Source organism: Parasteatoda tepidariorum, chromosome 1 (genome assembly GCF_982258835.1).
Source record: "Parasteatoda tepidariorum strain Cologne lab strain chromosome 1, Ptep-v5.0, whole genome shotgun sequence".
NCBI lineage: Eukaryota > Metazoa > Arthropoda > Arachnida > Araneae > Theridiidae > Parasteatoda > Parasteatoda tepidariorum.
The window spans coordinates 53,027,025-53,051,061 of NC_141755.1; the positions used below are offsets into that span (position 1 = coordinate 53,027,025).

The window sequence follows — 24,037 nt, forward strand, 5'->3', positions numbered from 1 at the left end:
TGTAATTTTGTACCCAATCCAGAAGACAAGGGAACTCTTGGATCAAGTGTTGGGAAAATTTTTTTATTGAAACTAACCCGCGTTTGCGTTACACGAAGAAAAAAACCACGAAATCCGTCTACCGTGGAGGATATTTTGCATCAGCACTGTAGTAGGTGCAAGCCGGGTGCGGAATTCGTATCGACCAGCCATTATTGGGATTCGAATCTGGTTCACCTCATTCGGAGGCGAATACTCTTTCCCTTGGTTCCATCTTCACTGAGTATTAACTCTACAGGATGTTCCAATTTTATTGATTGGTACCAATTTTATTGTTTTGTCTAAATTTAGTCATCTTCAAAATGTAAATAGCAATTCGATCGTAATTTATGGAAATAAACGGTTTTTTTCTCTTAATCCGCAATGATTAATGAGAAGCAACCATGAGGGTTGATCAGCAACGTAAACAAGGGGCGGAACTTTCCAGTTTTTAATTATAAAATTACAAAACTACGGAGTTGAACATTAGTGGTCGTAAACCCAAAAATTGGATCAGCTGTTCTACGACGGATATAAAATAAAATCTATCTATTATAGGCCTGGATAGTAGGGCACTGAACCCATGCCCAAGAGTTCGTGGGTTCATCCACAGCCGGCCGAAGACTGCCCGTGTAGTAAATGGTGACTGATGCAAGTTAAATCTATCGAGTTGCAAAGTCCTCCATGTTCCTTTAACAAATCAATACCTCTGAGGGTACTGAAACAAAAATTTCCTTGTCTTCTGAATTTGTTCAAAATTACAAGGTTACAGAGTTGAACATTAGGAGTCGTAAACCTAAAATTGGGTCGGCTGTTCAACGATGGTTATAAAACAAAATCTATATTTTAAATAAGGCGAGTGAAAAAGTCTTTCTCACAGTTCAAATAAGGGGAAAAATCAAAACTGTTACTCGAGTAACCAAAAGTAGATTACAAGACAGGATGTGAATATTAAAGTGCAAGAGCGTTTAGTTTAGAATAGTGAATTAAGAAAAAGACTTCGACAAAGGAATAACATAAAAAGATTAGTTGAAGCGCTTTATGTTACACACACACATATATATATATAGGGAGGGGGGAGAGACTCCCCCCACTCTATAGGTACTGCCGCGGTCATAATTTTACTTCTTATAATCTTAGCTTAACTAAATTACGCCGAAGGAAAAAAATGTAGCTTTAACTTAAACTAAACTCAGTGGCGCGACAGCCCCTAGGGGGCCAAGGCCTACTGGGCCCATCTCAGTTTTCTTGACATTGGGCTCTGGGGTACAGGAGCAGATGTTCCAGTTAGGTGGTCAGCCGAACGCGGAACCCCAAGTGTTTAGTTTCTCAAGCATGCTTGGTACTCATTTGTCTACCCACTTAAGGGATGAAAGGCTGAGTCAACCTTGCCCGGCCTGAGGATCGAACCCAGGACCGGTGGCACGGGAGCGCAAAGCACTACCACTCAGCCACCGGGCGTCTAGCTTTAACTTAAGATAATTTAAAATCTGTTCTCCTATTTATATCCAATTATGTTAGAGGCTATGTGTCCTTTTCGCTCGCACTGACTTGTTTTTTCCTATATTTTAAAAACATGAATGTAATTATAAATGGATGCAGAATTTAACAGAGTATTTATAGTTTGTCTAAGCTAAGAACTCCCCCCGCCACATGGTCTGAGGCCGTCTGCTGCTATGGATACAAGAATAGCGTATTCCAGGGAAGGTAGCTAGCCGACCGGCCTGTGGAGGGGTTAGGGAACTGCCTTTGCACCAGAAAGGTTCTGGGATCGAATCCCGGGCAAGGCATGGATGTTCTTTTCTTCTCTGTACTATCTGTCCTTACTGTGGGAGCAACGTTGGCCCACCTAATATGGTGCCCTTGTAAGAGAGGCCAACAAATCTGCCCTGTTAATGTCCGAATTGACGAACAATGTTAACACAGGAGGGCATTGGGGGGGAGGGAAGGTAGCTTCTCTTCACTGTAGGGCTAACACAATAGACTGGAAAAAAAGTCCTCTTACTCTCGCTGAATCTTAGCCAAAATCTGTCCTAAGCAATGACCCCACATCCCTTGAAATAGTTAGACCTCGTTACCATAGTCACCTCCAAGGGTCTTGACAAATGGCTAGGCGAGTTTTAACTTTAGACAAACTATACATTAACTAGTTCATTAAACATTTTTTTAGAAAAAATTGCACGTTGAGACATAAAGGTTTGCCACCCCTGGACTAAACCATCCGACAGAGAGCAATGAAATTTGGCATACTAATAGTTCGTCTCGCACGAAGGTTACTGTTCACATTAAAACATTATATTACAAACCGTTCGAGCGAAAAACGGATTGGAACTTTCTTGCGTCATGTCCACTTAATTACATGTCGGATAATCGAATAACAAGCTTACACGAATGGAACCAAATCATTTTGTATGCAACTAATGTTAAACTTCCCCGTTTAAACTGACATTCTTTGTTTTTTGTCCCCGCCTAATTGCATGAAGAAGAGGTACTGAAATGAAAAAAAACTGTTTATTTTGGAGAAATGCTTCACTAACTAAAATGAAATTTTCGTTTTTCAGTTAAGATAAGGATACAATAGGTGGTCACTTCAAAAGGGTCCTGTTCATTAGTTGGTCTAAACAGGTGTTAGGGGTAAAATTGAAAAAAAAAAATTCTAATCTTGCTGCTAGTTATACATTGAAGTAAGCGACGAGTGTTTTACCCCTCTTTGAATTATAGTTTGTTTACGGTAAGAACTCCCCCCGCCACTAAATCTGAGGCCGTCTGCTGCTAAGGAAACAAGAATAGCGAATTTCAGGGAGGGTAGCTTCTCTTTACTTTAGGGCAGTGTTTCCCAAACTTATGACTTTTGTGTACCCTTTCTAAATTTTTCGTAATGCTGTGTACCACTAATAAAAAAATGAGTGTATTTTTTACTATAAAAAAAATTTGCACGAAAGTTAAAAATCACAACTGGCTGTTGACACCACTAATTATTAACTGCAAACTCCGCAAAAAATAGCAAATAGAAAAATACGTAATCGTAAATTTTCATGGCTAGCTTTGTTTTTAAATAAGTTTGTTTGAAATTTTCGTTTATTGCAAGATATTTCGCATAAGGACACGTACCCTCGCTAAACTGTTCCCGTACCCCTGGGGGTACGCGTACCACACTTTGGGAAACACTGCTTTAGGGCAATATGAAGAAAAATGATTCCCTTTCTCTCCCCCACCCGAGACAAAATATATCCTAAATAGTGACCCACACCCCTATTTGAAATAGTTATACCTTGTTACCATAGTCACCCCCACAGGTCCAGACGAATAGGGGAGTTCTTACTTTAGACAAATTGTACTTACTTACACATCATTTAGAATTTTAAAAAGGTACAGAGTGATTTGTTTTGTAGTCAAGATTTGTGGTCCCCTCCTGGTGCGCTATTAGCTTTCATAAGAAAAAATTTCAAAAACGTAACAAATCAGTATACAGTGTGCCTTTCTCTTAAGTAAGAATAATTATTGCTTAATCCAGAGAATAACTCTGAGAATGATTGCAAGTTCAGCGAGAAAAGGATGGATTTGAATTAATAGAGGGGGAGGGGGGCAATGAATCTGGGAAACGATATATTAAAAAAAATTCCAAACTAAAACAGCTCATTAATTTGGAAATTCTCAAGACGAGGTTAGAAAAAAAAATTAAAATAAATAATCTGACTATACGTTTGAGAGGAATACGCAATTATTCATGAAAGTCTTAATAGAAACTGAAAGGGAAAATCTAATTTTGATAAATTGACGAATTAAACGGGTATAAAAATAGTCTTCAATTATAGATTTTTTCGGAAGGGATCAAATAATATTTTAGTACCTATATATTATACTATTCACTAATATTGATTTATTTTTATATAACTTTAAATGACATTTATATTTTATGATACTAACATAGATACTATTAATCAAAATTGTTTATTGATCATAAATCTAAGTTTATTTAATCAAAACACTATAATTTGCATTAAATACCATTAAAAATAAAATTTCGCAGAAATTTAGGATAGAATATTGCACTATCCTTTTAATCGAATAACCCGCTCAATTGCATAGATATGGCTGGAACTGATGATTAAGGCCCGGATTTTGATGACTTTTGCATTTTTTTGCATTTTTGGACATTTTTTGTCCTTTAGAGCATTTTTTTAGATTTATAGGGCATTTTTTTTTAAATTTTCGGCGTATTTTGCATTTTAAAGCATTTTTTAAATTTTTTGTTAATTTTTTCCAATTTTTATTATTTTGTTATAATTTTTTATTATTACACTGGCTTCCAAACAATGAAGAAAATCTCTAAGATATTAACAGGTGAAGCAACATCTTTTCAAATTGAAGAATAATTGTCAGTAAGTGAGACCGTCTTTTTCAAGTACGCACCAATAACATCAGTAGACGTTGAAAGAAGCTTCTGCAGGTATAAAAATTTACTTTCAGACAAGAAACGCTCGTTGACATTTCAAAATATCAAAAAAAATTTAATAATCCAACGTAATTCTGATATTTAGTTATATTATGAGATGGAAGTTGTTATATTCATTTAAGTTTCTATACAAAATGAAAATGTTTTGGAGTCAATATATTTTCCTTTTTTTGTTATTTTAGGATATAAAACATATTTTTCAAACTTTAATGAACAAGTATTGCATTGCTTTATATTTTTTGAAATGACTCATAATAATTTTAATGAGTAAAACATTGTTTTAGTTCAATATTTTTATTTTATTTTAGTCATGTCATAAGGCATTTTCAGCGCAATTTTCGCATTTTTAAGGGCATTTTTCGCACTTTTTAAGGGCATTTTTTGCACTTTTTAAGGGCATTAATTGAGATTTTTTAGGTCATCAAGATCCGGGCTCTACTGATGATATTCCTTTAAGCGGGGTTGACTGGTTAAGCCTTAGCCGTTGTTTCCTCAAAAATCTTAAAGATAACATCATTGATACTTTATAGCTCTATTTAATAACAATAAAAAAAGAGTTATTGCTTGTACTTTATTTAGTTTTTTTTTCTCGCTACGTCATAATTTCAATCAACAACAGTTCCGCAATTGACTGATTGTTGACACGTTCTCAGCAGATCACCGAAGTCGAGCATAACTGGCTGCTGTCAGCGTGCGGGTGAAAAACTACATGGATCAATCTGTGAAGGGACCGAGAGTGTGAGGTATTGGTTCTCGTTAAAATGTTATACGTAAGTACTTGACTTCACGCGCATGTCGTCGGTCTATCGAAGCGAAGGGAGCCTCACCTCGGCAGAGTTCAAAATTGTGATGGCATGTCTTCAGATGATTGTCAGGAATGTTTACCAGACCGTTACCAATAGCCCATTGAGCAGCCTTAGTGCGACGTAAACAACAACAACAATGAAAAAAAAATTTACGTGGTAACACTATGTCACCAAATTATCTCTGAAGTTATCTGAAATCACGTATTTAATCTGTCACGTCTGTCAAAATGTGTTTCGGTATAAGTAAATAATTTAAAAACAGCGGTAATTAAAATTAAAAAAAAATTCTTTTGCAATGAAAGGCAAAATTAAATGGGAAAGAGGTACTAATTTGCTTAGGAAAAACGTAGAAAATTACTTCAGTTTTATTAACAGCTGTCCCTCTTTTCTTTTTCTCTGGCCTTTTAATTCCTAGTAAGAATATATATATTTTTTTGGTATTCTCTCTTTAAAAATAAAAAGTCAAACAGCTGATAAAAAATATTTGTTAGATTACGGAATTATATATTTTACTGAAATATAAAATTCAAAATAATTAGTTTGGAAAAATCTTTTTTTGATTCATATTCAAAAATGTATTAATGATTTTGTAAATTAAAGAAGTTTCAATTATAAATAACTGTTTCGCTAAGATTTAAATAACTGCATATTAGTTAAATTGTTTGGAAGTGAACCGCGTTTGAAATATTTGACTTTTTATGCAGGAAAAGACATGGTGTTTCACGTTATATTTCATCTCACCAAATATTATTAAACTTCTAAATTTATTTCTCACCTATCCTGACATGAATAAATACAAAGAAATAATGAAAAAAAATATATTTAATGAAAATTCTGAGTCAAAGTGTTAATGCTGACGCACAGTTCATTTAAGTAATGTAATAGATGCATATTGAAATACTAAAAAGTAAGCCATTATGTTACAAAAAGCAACATTTATGGAGTTCAGGTACTTATTCGTATAGATTAATCGTAAACAAGCGCCATACTATTATTGTCGCCAATGATGCTTAATTAATATGGGTAATTCCTATTATATAAATTAAAAAAATTACTTATTTACAAAAATTCCAAGTTAATGGTTAATTTCGATATTATGCCTAGTAATGTTGAATACAGTTAATCTCAATTTTAATGGGCTGAACAACAAAAAAAAGGTTTTGTTATGTTTTTGCTTATTAATTTTGTCAGTATATACCGTTCAGTTTTGTCCACGATTTCATTGGGTTGTTCAGTACCGAGTTATTGTTTTTTTGATTTTATTAATCCTGTTCGAAGAGTGGATATTTAGCTAGTTGAAAATAAAAAAAAGTTGAATTACAGTTCGTTAAAAATAAGTTAACTAACGCTTTTCGTTTCCCGAAACTCTTGTTTTTTTCTCAGGTCAAGAGCTAGCCCTTGTACAATACTTATCAATATTTTAGTCAAATAACTTCTAAACGTACTATTGGACGTATTTTCAAAATTTTAATTAAATATAGTAGCATTAAATTCTAACTTGAGATTCATTTAAATTGAAATAGTTGCAGTGTTATAGTAGTAGCACCTTGGATACATATGTACTATAAAATAGTATCTTTCTCTTGATATACATCTTCAAGAAAGAATAAATAAATGAGATAAATTTTCTTTTGAATATATTTATTTTTAGTGGTAAGAGTACAGCATATGTAAAAAGTATAAAAAAGGAAGAAAAAAAAATTATTCAAGTTGGATCTGAGAATTTGAAGCACGTATATTTGTTTTTGTTCTTACACAATAGACAGAGTATGGTAGCTAGCTTGACTCTATGAAGGTGCTTGCAGATGCAATCATATAAGGTCTATGACCACTATCAGTGGCATCATCCTGAGAAAAAGAGCAGCTAAGTCTTTCTTTATAACTATTGCATAGCTGCCAACCTTATGAATCAAAAATGAGGAACACTATATGCGACAAAATTATACACACTAATTACGAGAGTAAGATAAAAATTTAATTATTAAATCATAACATTAATAGACATACATTTAAATATGTAAATTAGTAAAACAAAACTATAAACACTATCTTTTGTGGGAAACTTATAATATTAATGTTTTATAATTAGGAATATCGGTATAATATATTAAAAACAAACATTACCTATTAATATATAATTATTTATCTCCAAATTATAAAACACTGGTAAATAATAATCTACATCATAAACAAATATTTCTGATGCAAGTGTTTAAATACTACAAAAAAAAAATTTCCAAAAATAATAATTTAGTGAAATAATCAGCAACAGACAGCTATTGGAATAATATTTTCCAATAAAAAGCTACTAAAAATTACTTTAGCACAATAATCACAGGATGCATGCTTGTGGCGATCAGAAAAAAGGATTGGTTTAAAATCAAAAATTTTATGAAAATTCAGAATTTTTATAAAAATATCAGATTGGATTTAAAAATTAGGAACAAATCCGAAAAATTCTGAACAGTTGGCAGCTATGCTATTGTCTGCTTAGTCAGCTGTAAAATAAAAGCATTTTTCTAGATAAAAAAATAGAAATCATGTTACTTTAAAATTCTACAGTGGATCAGAATCCAATCAAAGACTTCAGTTATATTAATAACTGACAACCGTGCCGGAAAATAAAGAGCTTAATTATTTTTATGAATTTAAAAAATATACAATTATATTTAATACATATAGCAAAATCAATGACTGAAATGTTATCTTGTTACGGTACAGAGATATTCTTCAAACTAAATGAGACTCTGCATAAACCATTGTAGAAAATCAAGTCCTGGTAAATATATCTCACAGAAAAGCTTTAAGCAGACAATGCTGTGAGACCATTCCCCGGGACAAACATGAATCATCAGCAGAATCCAGGCAAAAGCTAGAAGAGAACAAGTTGCTTCAAATTAATATTGTAATCAAGATACCTTGTTAAGATTTCAACCAATGGTTAAGTATATAGATAAAAGCACAACTCTTCAAATTGTGAATCTAATAAAGGATTGCATACATTACTTTGAATCAATTTGAATTACAGAGTGAAAGAACTTTTAGCACAGAAGTATAAGTTTTAAGTTATAAGCACAGATTAACAGAAATTTTTTTATTATTATTAAATCTGGCATATCCATCTTTTTCCATGCATATGGCATACTTGCGACACTTTCAGAGTGGTCTCACAACTCTTTTGGGAGGAAGCATCACTCAAACTCATACTCGGGGATTTGACACATCTGTCACTTTAAAATCGAGACATAAAAAAGGAGTGTAAATTATTGCAACATTAGCTTTGTTGCTCGATTTTTTCTTTTTGCAGATCCCCAATTTAGTCAGGTTACTTACATCTGAAAGAGAGGGAAAGTGTCTGATTAATATTATTTAATATTTCTATTGCAGCATCAATCAGGGTTTACATATAAAGACTAATGGCTTTAAGAACAAGACAATCACAGGACATTACATCACAGCATTTAATAGTTAGTCACAGCACAGATTTTATTATATTTTCTTTACACAACATAAATGACCCCACAGCCAATTGTTCAGGTGGTGTGTGCACTGTTGAGTCACCGTTTACCCTAGAGACAGCCACGTAGGCTTCTTAAAGGCACGAGTCCATGATGGATCATGGAATGTGCATGTTGTGTTATCCCCACACTGACTTTTAATGATGAGCCAGTACACGTTGATGTGTTTGTCCATTGTTCAGGTTTGATTGCACTGTTCCCAGTTTTTTAGTATCTAATCATCTAAATTCTGTCGACATCACCAGTTCCTTAATGAATATTATTTTCTAAACCTTTTACAAGAATAAAAAATAAAATCATAAATTAATTTTCTAAACTTATTAGTATCTAGATCAAACATTAAATTGGTTTTTATTTAGAATGCAATAAATGCCACTGATAAAAACAAAAGTAATAAATATTTTTGAAATAATCAAAGTAAAAGAATATATATTATTAATAAAAGAGGAATATACTAACTGGTAGGGCACTGTCTTTTCCTTAACCACGGTGTGATTAAAGACAAATACTGATAAACATTAAAAGATCATTTAATTCATTCTGACTTTAATTATTTTATTAATACTGCAATAATTTATAAACAGTGCTGTACTAACAGTAAACAATCCATACTATAACAATACAGTTGGGGAAAAAAAACTCACAACGATTAAGGTATAATGCCACTGTTAAAAATATACAATTCTCCGAATAATCAAAACATTATAGTAATAAAAGAGAAAGATACTAACTGAGACACTCATATTAGCTTCTGTTAAGTCGATCTCATTTAAGCTAACAAAGAATAGAATTAGATCAATCTCCGTGCAATCTAAAATTTTTTATAATCTCTTTTAGTGTTGAACATATACCCATTGCTATTTAGAAATAGCAATTGGCATTATTCATTAGCGTTATTAGCATTATTCATTTAGTATATTTTACCAAAGGCATTTAAAGTGGAAGAGTATTTATAATTCAGGTACAATGCTCTAAACAATCTTCCCTCTGTCCTTTAAGGGTAGAACCAGAATCATTGAGAGAGAGAACTAGTCATAAAATATTCTATTGCATCTAAAAAAAATTTCTGCATTGTGTAAAGTAGCACAGATAAGAATATTAGAAAAAAACACTCTCTACTGAATATTTTTCTTTACAGCATCATAGTACTAAATCTGTTCAAGTACTGTCAGGGATCTGTCCAGACATTCTGTAAAAGGTCCGTATTTGTAAAATTGGAAAAAAATTACTTGTAATTTGTGAATATAAAATAAACGTTAAGTCACATTCTTTCAACCAGGGTCCTGCTTTTGTGAATTTGTGCAAATAGGGTCTGTTATTGCAAAAAAAAAAAACTTTTTCAAGGAGTTTTTAAATTGTAAAGACTTACAAGATTATGTCCAACACTGTAAAATTATAATTAAAAAAATTAAAATTTAAAAAATAAACAGCAATTGCTACTACTAAATTAGAGATGCAACATACAAATATTTGGTATTTTGCCTATACTGCTGAACGCAGAATATTCATTTCGGACGAATAAAGGAAGAAGTGTCTGCCGAAGACAAAACTTATTTAGATTACATCTGTCGTTCTCCCCCCCCCCCCCGGGAAGGGCTTATTCGATTAACAAAACAATAATGAAGATAAACGAATTTGTGAAGGGTCTGAGTAAAGGATAAATTATTTTGTGAAATGTCCGTTTTTATGAAAAGATATTTTGTGAATAGTTCGTTAACGGACCCAAATCTCTTCTAAACAGATATCTGACTGTGACTACTCTTTCTTATTTGTATGGGATGAGTTCTGGTTATCTGGCTAAATGTCAAGACAAGATTACAATATTTTTATATTATTAGTATATAAAGTTGTGTATAAATACACTTCTTTTTTTAGCAACTTTGCTATGCATTCTTCAAAGATGTTTGCCAGTTGAATATGGCCCTGGCAGTTTAAATGTATGTGATCTTAACCAATACATTCATCCACAGATAAAGCTGATTCACAGAACATTAGCCCAAGTAAAATTCACAAAGTTTTAATTACTTCATTGAATCGCTTTATAGTGATGTTTTCAAGATTAACAAAATGTTGATGCATACGCTGATCTTTCTGCAAGAGAAATTTCTAAACTCTTGGTTCGAGAAAAACAACTCAGAAATATTTTTGTATTGTGATCTGCCGTGCCAACTACAATCGCCAAGGTGCTAAACAGATTTTAAACTTGCAAATTTAATAACAAAAAAAAAAAAAACACATGTAGATAGTTGTCCGGGGGTGGTTACGAGTTATACCTTCTGAGTTCCCTTCTCTTTTTATTAGTTCCTGGTGGCTGGCTACCCAGAATTATTCTTCCACAGATAACCAAACAAAATCTCCCCAATAACCCCACAAATTTTATTAACCACACAAGCCAGTTTTTTAAAGTTGGGCATTGTACCCAATTGCACATCATTAGTTCCTTCATTTTTAAGAAAAGCAAAATAAATTATTATTTTATAGCACAACCATAAGTAATATTAATAAAAAAATAAATAAGTATCTGAATTAGAATAGTTACACAAGATACTAACAATGCCAACAAATGGTTTCGATACATAATCATTAAATATGTAAATAAATTACATTTCAACTTACCAACATGAATTAAGACAAAAACACAATCGTCCCTTCACAACTGCACACTTAATTTGTCCACACCGATTCCAGGGTGTGCAAACATCGATATCCCATTTTCATTCAGCATTTAAGTAATTAGCCAAATACTTCTCCAAGGAATCACCTAGTAAAAAAGTATTTTATGAAGAGAAAGAAGAAATATGAAAAGTTTGCTTTACATTGTCCACGTAAACTGTCAAAAATCTTAGGGTAATGAAAAAAATACAGTTATAGATATAGTTTGAGAAGTTAAATAATTGAAAAAATTCAATTTCATATTAATATCCAATAAAGATAACTTAAATTTAAGATAACTTGCTAATCTGAATTATCTTCTAATTTATTATAGTATTTGTATTATGTATTTTAAATAAAACAAATTATTGAGTACAAATTATTTTGCCCATAATTGTGATACACCTATAGAATAAAAATTTTTTTTGAAAGTATGCATGCTCATAATTTATTCAATAGTTAAGACAACCTAAAAGAATAATAATGAATGCAGTAACTGTGAATGAAAATGATAAATATTATCTAAATTTGTTCCATTTCTCTCAGAATTTTTTTTTAGATTAGTTTACAATAAAATTGAAACAAATTATTTTAGACATGATCAAAACCCTCTTCACTATTTTTAAGAAAATTCAATATTAATCTTTCTGTATATTATAAATTTTAATTAGCAATATATTTCATAGAAAAAAAAGATACCTCTGTATTATGTCACTAAAATAAACATAAATCAAGTAATTCAACTAAATGAAATTTCATTACTAAACTGCTTCACACAGTTTCGGCAGATCAAACAAAGGATTTCTAAGGAAGCAGAGAAAAACTTTGATAAATGAATTTTTATAACGATTTTCTTAAAATACATACATTTTACAAACTATTTACTTTAAAATCTAACGCGTGGTATTCACAGATATTTAATAAAATTCATTAATCTTTTTAAAAATTTCATGTAATTTTTTTATATACTGCTATGAAACGTACACTAATATTATAAATCTTTAATTAATAAGAATTACCTGTAATTAAAACTTTCATGATGATAAAATATGAAATCCCGCGCAGCCAAATACAGAAAATGGCTTCCTCTAACAATAGCTTTTGTTTAAACATCGCCAATTGCTTTGGCGAAAAAGTTTGGTCACACAATCAATATAGGGTTATAAGAAGATTGATGGATAAAAGCTAGCGTCAAGCTTACTCCGCCCAGTTACCAATTCCTAAATTGACCAAATATCAAGAACTTGGATAGTGTCAACGAATCATCCAATTTCTTGGACAGAGAAATCCGTCTGATTTCTCGGATTCAAGAAATTGGACCGTGTAAACAGGCCTTAAAAAGGTGACATGGTTGCTAGATTTTGAATAACTCGCTTTTTTGGCAGTCTTGACATGGCCTCTTTCCATAAGTTTATTACTGTTTGCTCTTCTTGCAAGCTCTGCACCTTCTTACGTTAGTGTTAACACTTTTAGCATTGCAAACACCAGTATTGTTAGCATTGTTAACACAAGTAATAAGTAAGGTAGTGTATAGCGTGAGGATGCCTGTGAATCCTCAGGAAACAGGATGATCCCTCAAGGCATGTTTTCAAGCATGCGCAGTATACTAATCATAATGAGTAACGCCTCCTCCCTGTCCTTCCTAGTCAGATGACTACGCGATAGAAAATGGCGAGAAATGGCATTTCAAAAATGTGACTACTTCAAATTTATCCAAAACTAATCAAGGATTACATAAAGGGTATGTGACTATACTTTATTCAAAATATTTATTATCTGCCTTTTCACTAGAAATTTATACCTCCTTAAGAGTTGAATGATCATTTCTTTAAAATATTTGACTAACGAAAATCTTTATTTGATGTCAAAATGTGCAATGACTGGTGGATTACCAGAGGAAACCCGAATAGAGAATGATTTTTAAATTTAAATATGTTTATGCAATCCTTTGTAATAGTATTTAACGAGCATTTAATAATATATAGAGAAAAGGCAGCAATAAATATATAGAATAAAATATATTTGCTACTCATAATACTGTGTTCCCTTTTGTTCACTCATTGACTCAATAGAATATTCATAAGATTGCCATAAATGACATAAGAAAAATAAATAAAAAAAACATTTCATCAAAGCAATATATTATTTAAGCAATAATGAACTTCTACTCACTGTTATAAAAAAATACTTTATTTTCTTATAAAAAACATTAAACTTTCAGAGTTTATTTCTTATTCCCAAAAATTCGCTTGAAATTAAATATTTATATATAAAAATATAGGGTTTTTTTTTCATTAATTTTACTTCATAAAACTTTAAAATATGCAAATTGATGTCTTTAAAATTTTTACTTTAAACTTCAATTTTTTTTATTGCTATTACAATTAAGGTGACGTTCCCATTCTTTAATACTAAAAGCATTCCGAAAACAAAAAATCCAAATAAATATTGAAAAAAAATACCTTTTAATTTTACCTTAATCTAAAAATATAACTTCTTAAGAGACATTTGAAATTTTAATTCAAGTACTTAAAAATGTTTCAATCTTCATAATGCATTTGTTTTTTACTCAAATTTATCAATTTCATTTCATATTTTGTTTTTATACTCTTTCATTCAGTTGATAACAAAATATGTTACAATATAAAGATTTAGTTGAATTAAATCATAAAACAGAGTCTTTGCTAGTGTGGATTATATATTTTTTATTCTGTTAATAGATGGCTGCACCAGTTATTTAAAATAAATAATAATAGTTTCTTTTTAGTTAGTGGAGACGTATATCGCCAAAAGATGGCACTGAGATACATTGGAATTTTACTTTTTGTCTGGATTGTCAAATCTAGTGGGAGGGGAGGGGATGTTTGACGGATGCTCCTAAAATAGTGGGAATAGTTTTTTCTTCTTTTTTTTTCTCTCCGTTTTTTCCTCTTACTCCTTTCGGAACACTTAGCAAGGATATAAGAATGATTTCTCGTACTTTTTGTATCTAAATTTTTAAGATGTCTCATTCACATGTTTCTGTCCTTAGATTTTTGCTATGATTTTTCATTAATAAAAGCACTAGCATATTATCTTTTGGTTATAAAATTAATAGATAATGATGTAAAGGATCATTAACTGGAAAATGAACCTTTTATTAATAAAATTATTCTGTATGTTTGTTATACTTTTTTAATTAACATGCTTGAGAATTAGTCCACCCACAGCAAATGTTTGTTTCACATCAGTGTATCATAAATATTCATCGTAGAGTTAAAACCTTTGTTTATTTTATTTAAGAAAATATTTCACAATTTTCTCCAATTGAAAACATTTGATGTTGTACGTAGTACTTTCATTTATTATTTATTCATCATTATTATTTTTTTTTTTTCGTTTTTTTTTTTTTTTTTTTTTTTTTTACATTCTTTCTTCTACTGAAATTCGATGAGTCACGAAAAAAATTTCTTAAAATAGTCAAAAGTGATTTTATTTCCATAATTTTACTTTTTACTATTATAATAATGCAAACTGAGAAAAAAATCTGATTTAGGAACTTTGGATAAATGTTTTGCTTACTCTTTTCATTATCTATAGTACTCATTGTAACTTTAACAGTAAAACGTATTTCAAACTGTTAAAAAAAATTTATATTATAACGTTTTATTTATTTATTATTTTTTTATATATATAAAAATCAACTGCACATATAATATTGAAACTTGAAATATGGTTCTTGCTTGAAATATGGATAATTCAGAGATGCTCTCTGTTTCCCTAATTCCCCATCAAGAGAGAAATCATTAACCCTCTGGCGCTGGCGAAGCTGTAGTGATGCCAGCCGACGCCACTTTCCGTCGTTATTAACAAATCCAGAGCCGTTTTTAAGGATGGGCCTGGCCCAAGGCATGTGGCAAATGATTGAATTAATACGTTCTTGTAGAAGGGGACTCGAAACTTGATTTCTAAAGGGGTGGTTTGTTTTACTCAATTACTGCACCAGCTATACAATTCTTGGAAAGGGGATTTTTGTATGCCAGCCAACAACAGTAGAACAATACAAATGTTTCTTTCTATACATACATACTAGAACATACTTATGTTTCTTTTTATTTTTAAAAAATTAAAATTTTTATATGACAGAAAATTTGAATTATGTGTTTCTAATAATACTTGTTTTCTTAAATGTATTGACCACACCTGTTTTTTGAGAAGCAAGTTTAAAAAACGAAATTAGTAAATTGATATTTTTCTTTATATAAAAATAATACAAAATTATTATTTGTACAATTAAAATAATTATTATGAATATGTAATTATAAATTTAAAATTTTTAAATTTAGCGAATAAAAAAATATTAACGATAATTCTAAATTTATATTGCAAAAATTCATTTATGAAATCAAAATTCATAGCTACTAATAAATATATTATTATTAAATAAAAAAAATTCCTTTACGATGACATTGTTTGCTTAGAAAATATATTATTATTATTGTTAAATGAAATTCTCCCTAGTGTAAATTCAAAGAATAATAATGAAGGAATTATGAGACTGAAACACTAAAAAAAATTTAAAACAAATACTTCCATGTAAATAGATGGTATAACAGGTGAATGAAAAACTAGTTTTTGTAAGAAAATTACGAAGTAATTTTGTATTGTAAACAACAAAAATTCTATCCCAACCTATCCTTTATAAAAAATTAAAGCTTCAATCTTGATTCAAATTCTTCATTTTTTTTTTTTAATTTTCCCACGAAAAATCATCTAGCTTCTCTTTCTCACTCTCTCTACTTTTAACTGAAAAAGATAATTTGGAGTTCAGTAGTACAATTAGTTTTTAAATTTTCATTTTCAATGTGAAAAAAGTGCTTGAACGAAATACTTGAGTAGTGCTTCGAAAACAAAAGGTTTCAGGGCATTGAGCTATTATCCCTTTATATTTTCTTCTTCATACACTTCTTTTTTTTTTTTTTTTTGATTTAAAAAAGATTTAATTATTTGTCAATCATGAGCATTGAATATGATGTCTGGCAGGAAATGAATTTTAATGATGTGACAGAAGACTCTCAAAAACCATGAAAAGTACTGTTACCTTAAACTTTCAATACTAATTATGTATTAACGCTTTTATAATAATGTATTTGTTTTTCAACCTTAAAGTAAAATAATTTTTTAAAAATGATTTAAGCTAAAAAATTTTTATACTAAAATTAATCATAAAGGACTCCCAAATAACGACAGGCCCAGGGCCCCGAAAAACATAAAAACGGCTCTGAACAAATCAATGACGACAGTCGAACAGCGGCGCTGCCTCACCGATCCAGACTTTACTTATGTTCCCTTATAAAGACTTTACTAATAGATGTTTACAGCTAATCTTTTGTTACTTAATTGCTAGCATGTTATCTTGTTATAAATATGTTTTTTGTTGGTTTTTAAATACACTTTTTAAGTTATGATTCTTCATTTGTCGTCAAAGATGCAAACAGTTTAAAAGAAAGAGCGACGTCCCTTTTATATATTTTTTCAGACAGTTTAATTACTAATAGAAACATGGTTTTTTTATTTTTTAAATACATAAGAAACCGTCTAATAGTTACTTAAAAAATCTGTTAGATTATCGGAATTATATTTCTATTAAAATCCAAAAAAAAGTAGTTTGAAAAAATGTTTTTTTATTTACATTCAAAAATTTATCAATAATTAATTTTGAAAATTAAAGAAATTTACATGTTGAATTACTTATGTTCCCTTATGTTTAAATGATTACAAATAAGTGCAAATTTGGAAAGGCATTGTTTGGAAGTGCGCCGTCAGTCCATGCTTCGCAATGGACACTTGTATCCTTATCTACATTTAGTTTTCTCCATTTCATAACCATAAATTATTATAATTCAAAATATTAAGTTTTTTACTTATTTTGACTTTAATTATTACGAAATAATAAAAAATATTTTGAATGAAAATTCTGCGTCAAAGGGTTTAACCTTCTACTCTTCACCTGACTGTTATCTGCCGTGGAATATTATCTCTTTTGCATTTCTGTGTTTCTTTTGTTATCTATTTTGTATTGCTTACAAAATTAAATGATATCTTTGAAAGTTCCAGCAAACTATTTTTTTTCAATTTCATTATTATTCTTTAATAACTGGTTTGTTCAAATGTAATTTAAAATTCCTATTGTAAATGAAATCAGCAAATTTAAATATAGAACAGCAATGTTTATATAACGAAAAAACGTTTATTGAAACTGTATTAAAAAAGTTATTTTATTTAGCTCTTTTAAAGTATGTGAATAAGCACAATAAATTAGTCAGCTAAAATGCTTGTTAATTATGGTGTAAGCAAAATATTGATTGCACAGCAAAGATATTGCTTGTATTCAGTATTGTCACCTGGAAGAGTCATTCCACAGTATTTTCAGTTAGGGGTTGAATAAATTCAAATTAATGCAGCGAAAAAGCGAGAAAATTATTACTCTCATGATCATTCTCCACTATTTTCATTTTATGATCAATAAAAAGCAAGGTCACAGAAAGGGATGTTTTATAATGTATTACATTCTCCTTTTTTCCTGACAACCTTAAATATTTCTATAAAAATTTTAAATAACTACTAACTATTGCTTTTTAATTAAATTGTGATTAACTATTACTCTATTATTTTTCAATAATTACTATTACTTAAAAAATTGCATATAATTTTACTTATTAACTGCTTTTTTAAATAACTATTACTCCACTTAGGCTCCATCATTAAATTCATGCTTGTTTTGTAGAAGGGAAATATGAAGACTGAGTCGCAACGAACATTATGGATCTATATCCATGACCATAATGTCCTCGCAATTAGGCCGTTATCTGGTAAAAAATAATATTGCTCTCGGTTTTTTTTCTTTTTCTTGTTTACATGATATGTTACATGATATACTAAAAACTGAACTCAGTGGCGCGACAGCCCATAGAGGGATATCTAACTCTTCTTCATGTCAAAAGCAATAAACTATGGTATAGTACATAGGTTCTCAACCTTTTTAACGCTGCCGCCCCCATAAGGAGCAAAAAAAAGTTTAAACGCCCCTTTTGTGAAAATTCAGTTATTTGGAGCATAGGAATTATAAGAGGTAACATTTTTAAGCAATATTCTTACGCGTTAACATTGTTTGGTTTTTTAAAAAAAATAGTGTGAACGTAAACTCGATACTTTTCTCCCGACAGGTAATCTATTTATTATAATCAAAATAAATATGGTAATGAGAAAACAAACAAAGAAATCTATGCTAAAAAGAGTTATTTAAACTTAATTAGATAATTAAAAAAACATCAAAAATAATTTTTTACACTGAAACGTGGTATCAACCAAGCAATCAAGTAACTATGTCAGTGGGATGATTTTGCTTGATGGTTCAGAGCTAGTTTCTTAACATTCGGTTCAATATTTTCAGTGAGGTGAAGACGCAAGTCCCCTCGTTGCACGATTTCGAGTCGATTTCTCTTTTTGTGACTAGATCCGTCACAGCACAGTCCAGGGTAGAGACGACTTATGTTATCTTGAAGCCAAAATTCTGTGAGACGATCACCATTCTGGAAGCTAGCTTTCAAAGTTTCATAAGTTGAAAGTTCGACCAATTCCTCCTGAATATGAACCTCTGCCGCTTCAATATCCACGTAAGGGTTCATAACCCATTGAGGGACTTCCAGGGTCAACACATCTTTAAAACGATTAGAAAAGCCCATGTAAAAAGACTCAAGATGTAGACAATATTCCTGTATATCACCAGAGGAAATTTCACCATTCTTTTTAAGATCCGATAAGATCGGAAATTGGCTAAACTCATTCCTACCAAAATTCTGCTTCCACAAAATGAGTTTTTTTAGAAAGGCAGAAATAACTGATTTTGAAGTGATCAAATTGAGTTCGTTGCCTTGAAATTTTAAATTAACACCATTAAATTTTTTAAATAAATCCGTCATGTAGGCAACGTCTATCTTAAATTCTAGCAATCTGTCTCTCAGAGCTACATCTTTGTCTTCCAGGAACTCAAGCACAGAGTCGAAAAGATTTCAAAACCTATTGAGACAGGTCATAGCTGTCTGAATAATCGATCGTTAAGAGCATTACTGCGAATTTTGTTCACAGCAGAGATAACGTATTGCAGTGACTGATGCAAGCGGTCACTGAGATTTTTTCCAACTAAATGCTGTCTGTGAATCACGCAGAGAACAGCTAAAATATCTGGTACCTCCCTCTTCAAAAAGGCGATAAACCCACCATGTCGACCCACCATTGCTGGAGCTCCATCAGTGGCAACAGACATAATATTCGTAAAAGTAATGTTTTTCTCTTTAAAATAATCTTTGACAGTGTTAAAAATAGATTCTCCTTTGGTATCTATAATCAAGCTTCGTGCAAAGAGCCTATCTAGAAGAAATTCTCCTTCCTCAACAAACCGGACATACGCCAACAATAAAGCCTCATTACTTGGCAAAGTTGATTCATCAACTTGCAGGGAAAATTCATTCGATATCAAAAGTTTGCATAAGGAATCCTCAACGTCTTCCGCCATCTCATCAATTCGTCGCCGCACTGTATCGTTGCTTAATGGGATATTTTTTATTACATTAGATGCGGCTGGATGATGTAAAACTGTTTCTAAGACTTCCTTAATAGATCGAAGTATCAACTCTTCGCCTATGGTATGAGCCTTGGCCAGATTTGGCAATTAATTTTGATATATTATAAGAGGCTATCAGACCATCGTCGCATTTTTGGGACGAGGTTGCTAGTAAGCAGGGTTGGCAAGTTTTTGACACATGACGGTTTTTACCTGTTATTTCCATGGTTTTTACCGTCATGTCAAAAACTGTCAAAAACCCATAGTTTGGATAAAACTGTATTTTTATTTGGGTTTAACTGCTTATAATTTAAAATTAATTCATTTTTTTGGCAATAAAATTTAAAACAAAGTTGCTAAAAGATATTTAAGAACAGATTTCTGCATTTTCCCCAACATGATTATATCAAAACATACTATTTGAAGTAAAATATTAGGATACTAATCAAAATTTTCAACATTTCCAAGCATCATTTTGTTTGGCATATTACGTTACTGAAGAATGTCAAGATTGATTACTTTCATTCATAAAATCTTGCTGTGAGAAACACATGTACACATAAAAAGAAAGCCTCATAAAAAAAAAAAAAATTTTTCTTATCATTTTTGTTTTCAATATTTTACACAGGAATGAGACATGAAAAAGCCTGGGAAATCCTTTTAGAGTTTCCTTGCAACATTGCACTAACCTTTTGTTATCATTATCCTCAATGATCTCGAATACTCATTATTCTTGAATTTCAGACTCATTCATACTAAACTCAGAAATCAACTGGGCAATGAAAAATGTGCAAAATTAGTCACTTGCTATCGTATGCTTCGGCACAGTGACCCCGACTACTGAACATATAATTTTGTTTGTAATTAAGTTTTGTTTAATGTGCTTTTTCAACTGAATAAAAGCTTTTAACTTGACAAAATAGCAGTAATTCTTGACATAGAGTTTGTTAGTAGTTAGAAGTTTTGTTTAGCTTATTTCTAATATTTAAGAAATGCCAAATTTTAAATTCTTCATTTTAGTTCCTGAATTTATTAATAGTTCCAAGCTTTTTTGTTTGTTTGTTTATTTCTAACAATTAAGAAGTGCAAAATTTTGAATCCTTTGCAAATCAAGCTATAATGATAAAAGTAAGTATCACAATTTTCAATAAGTATATTACAATATTTCTGTATGAATGTATATCCTTCCATAAGAATACGTGTATGTAGTTGCAAAATCAATAGCAATCATTTACAACATTAATTTATAAAGGCAATTATGTGAAAATAATATATTGTCCACCATATGCCATAAATAAAAGAAAACAGTAGGTTTTTGACAGTTTTTACCGGTAAAAACACGGTTTTTACCACTGTCATGTCAAAAACCAGTTTTTGACGGCAAAAACCCAACCCTGCTAGTAAGCCCGAGACCGAAGGTGCCTTCAGAAACTTGTCCTTGATGTTCTTTAAAAATGACAAGTCTTTATTCTGTTTGTCAGGGTGAATTTTTTGCAAATGCTCCTGCAAACGAGAGGGTTTCATGGCCTCATTCGATAAAACTTTGTTACAAAGTAAACACATAGGTAGTTGAGAGTTCGACGGTGATTAAACAAATCCAAACTTCCAGTAAGTGGCATTGTATTGACGACACTTCTTTTTGCTAAATGACATTGTTGGCGGCAACAAAATGCAAACGATGAAAAAAAAAAAAACTATTTCTAAAAAAATTAATGAATAATATACTATGAAAAACTAATTCACACACGTACCTGGCCAAAGAAATAATGAAATCGAATTGAAACCTGGGAAAAAACTGAAAGGAGTGAATGAAAACGAACATAAGAAATACTGATCAAATCAAACATTCTTACTAAAAGAGCCTGCACTTCAATTTCGCCAAATGGCTTGAATGAGTCAGAGCTATAGGAGACAGTCTTAGAAAATCCGATAATAGTAACGGCAGCTGTCTGCCAAAATCTTAATTGTGAATTAATAACCCCCCTAATATTTTTGAGGATCCTAATAAAGCAAAAATGGAATACACTCGAATTTTAAAAAAATAATAATAATTTCCTCTGGTTCTAATAATGATTTTACTCTAAAAAAAAACTAAACAGCATAGCACTTTCGATTTAAAGTTATTAAGCGAATATGAATATCAAATTGACGCCTATCCGTCCAATAGTTCAGAACCAATACCTCCTTTCTAGAAGGTAATGTCAGAACACAGTAGTCACCCCGCACTAAAATCTAAAAATAGATCTAATGAATATGTAACTCTCGAAGGTCTGTGCCAGTCTAAATTTGATGAAAATAAAACCGCAAATTTATTGCTCGATAGTAAAAAAAAAAAAAAAAAAAAAAAAAAAAAAAAAAAAGTTTTATTCAAAATAAATAAGCCGTTCCCGGAAATAAGAAATTTATGAATCAAATTTTCGCCAAACGGCTTAAATGAGTTAGAACCATACGCCAAATGGTTTGAAAAAGTCAGAGTCATGCGCTGTGCAATACTGTTTCGAAACGGAGAAAAGGTGTCGTACAAGTTCGTCTTATTGCTGGTGCAAATGATGTATCGAATATTCTTATTTTTTCATTTAATATTAATTTAAGATTTATTTTACTTATTAAATTAATCTTAATTTAATAATTTTATTTGGGAGTTTTAAAACTAAATTTGAATGACTAACCATGCTCATTGCCCCCCTACCGTCCATAACATATCCAACGCCCCCCTATAGCCCAAAACAAGTGCCTGCCCCTCAGCATACTCCCACCGCCCCTGTAGAGAAACAAGGGTATAGTAAAATAGGAAAATTTGCCCATTTTAGTGAAATATATCAGGAATATTCTGAAAGTGTTATTGATGCGGAAATAAGTTTTATAAGAGTTATTTTAACTCTAAATTTATTTTTTTATTTGCTTTGAACGTGAAAATATTAGCTGTAAAACGATGAATTTTTGAAGCCACGAATTCGAATGGTTCAAATTTGAATTTCTGCTTGTATAAATTCTAAAATATTAAAAAATTAAATACTATAAAAAATTTTAAATATGAAATTTCTTAAAATAATCGTATGCTCATAATTAAATTAAATATTGCATAACATAAAATTCCGAAAACCGCATTATACGTCAAAACATAATGATCAACGTCGATGGATAGACAATTGCAGTGTCTGCCTGAAAAAGGCAAATTACGTTTCAGCTTATGTAATGCTATTTAATTAGAATTTTTGGTAACGGTTGGCGTCATTCGTTTCGCTTTTTCTTTTTTAGAATTTATCTGTTCCTGATCTTTGATTTTAAATTATTTTAAAAAATAGTTATTTAAAAGTTAAAAAATATTTACATTGAGAAGGAACTATTGATATCTCCGAAAATATTAATTGTAAAAGGGCATTATCTATCGACCTTTTTTTTTTAAGAAATTTTTACACACTTTTTGTTTCTAGAAAACTGTTTGTCTACTTTAAGTTTTATAAACACATTTATATATAAATATACATACGTATACATATTACGTTCGTAAACATATTACGTATCCATAAATATGTATACATGTGTATAGATATACAAATATGAATGCGTATGCATACGTATATGCATAAATACTTAAAATAAACTAACAGTTTTCTAAGAAAAAAAAAAGGATGTCCCCTCCTATGTGTGTTGAATAGAATGAGATATGTAACAGGAATCGAATAGAGGGTTTTAAGTTTTTATTCATGCATTTTACATTGCTTATTCCTAATCGTATTTAATTATAAATATTGTTCCCAATGCATTTTTTCTTGCTTATTCTAATGGACTAATATTTAAAATGCGTTTTTTTTTATAAAGTATATTTATTTAAAAGAAATTTCTTACAGCTTTAAAACCAATTATGCCACACACTTGAATTTTATCTCATGCAATTAAGCATGAAAAACTAGATCGAAAAATGTATCTAATGTCTTCAGATAGCCCCTATATAGCGAAGCAAAGAGTGTGAATAAGTAAACGT

At 30.7% G+C, this 24,037-nt stretch overlaps 1 protein-coding gene, 1 long non-coding RNA gene and 1 pseudogene across 3 annotated transcripts; all 3 read right to left on the reverse strand.

Moving 5' to 3' along the window:
* Positions 1-6,904: 6,904 nt before the first annotated feature.
* LOC147816452 (uncharacterized) lies at positions 6,905-12,586 on the reverse strand. Of its 2 annotated transcripts, none has more exons than XR_015433722.1 (3): positions 12,470-12,586; positions 11,415-11,559; positions 6,905-8,615 (listed from the first exon to the last, which is right to left on the reverse strand). It is a non-coding gene; the product is annotated as an uncharacterized LOC147816452 (long non-coding RNA). The 2 variants fall into 2 exon arrangements; XR_015433724.1 differs by having other exon boundaries at positions 6,905-9,070.
* Positions 12,587-18,817: 6,231 nt separating this feature from the next.
* On the reverse strand, positions 18,818-19,174 carry LOC147816453 (uncharacterized). The gene has a single exon (XM_087155772.1). The coding sequence runs from the start codon at positions 19,172-19,174 to the stop codon at positions 18,818-18,820; it is 357 nt and encodes a 118-aa protein (XP_087011898.1).
* A 9-nt stretch (positions 19,175-19,183) lies between these two features.
* On the reverse strand, positions 19,184-20,293 carry LOC147816454 (protein FAM200C-like; annotated as a pseudogene).
* Positions 20,294-24,037: the final 3,744 nt, after the last annotated feature.

What these genes read in the sequence shown, in the direction of transcription:
- LOC147816453 (XM_087155772.1), bottom strand. Translation starts at nt 19,174, where the DNA reads ATGGGCTTTTCTAATCGTTTTAAAGATGTGTTGACCCTGGAAGTCCCT.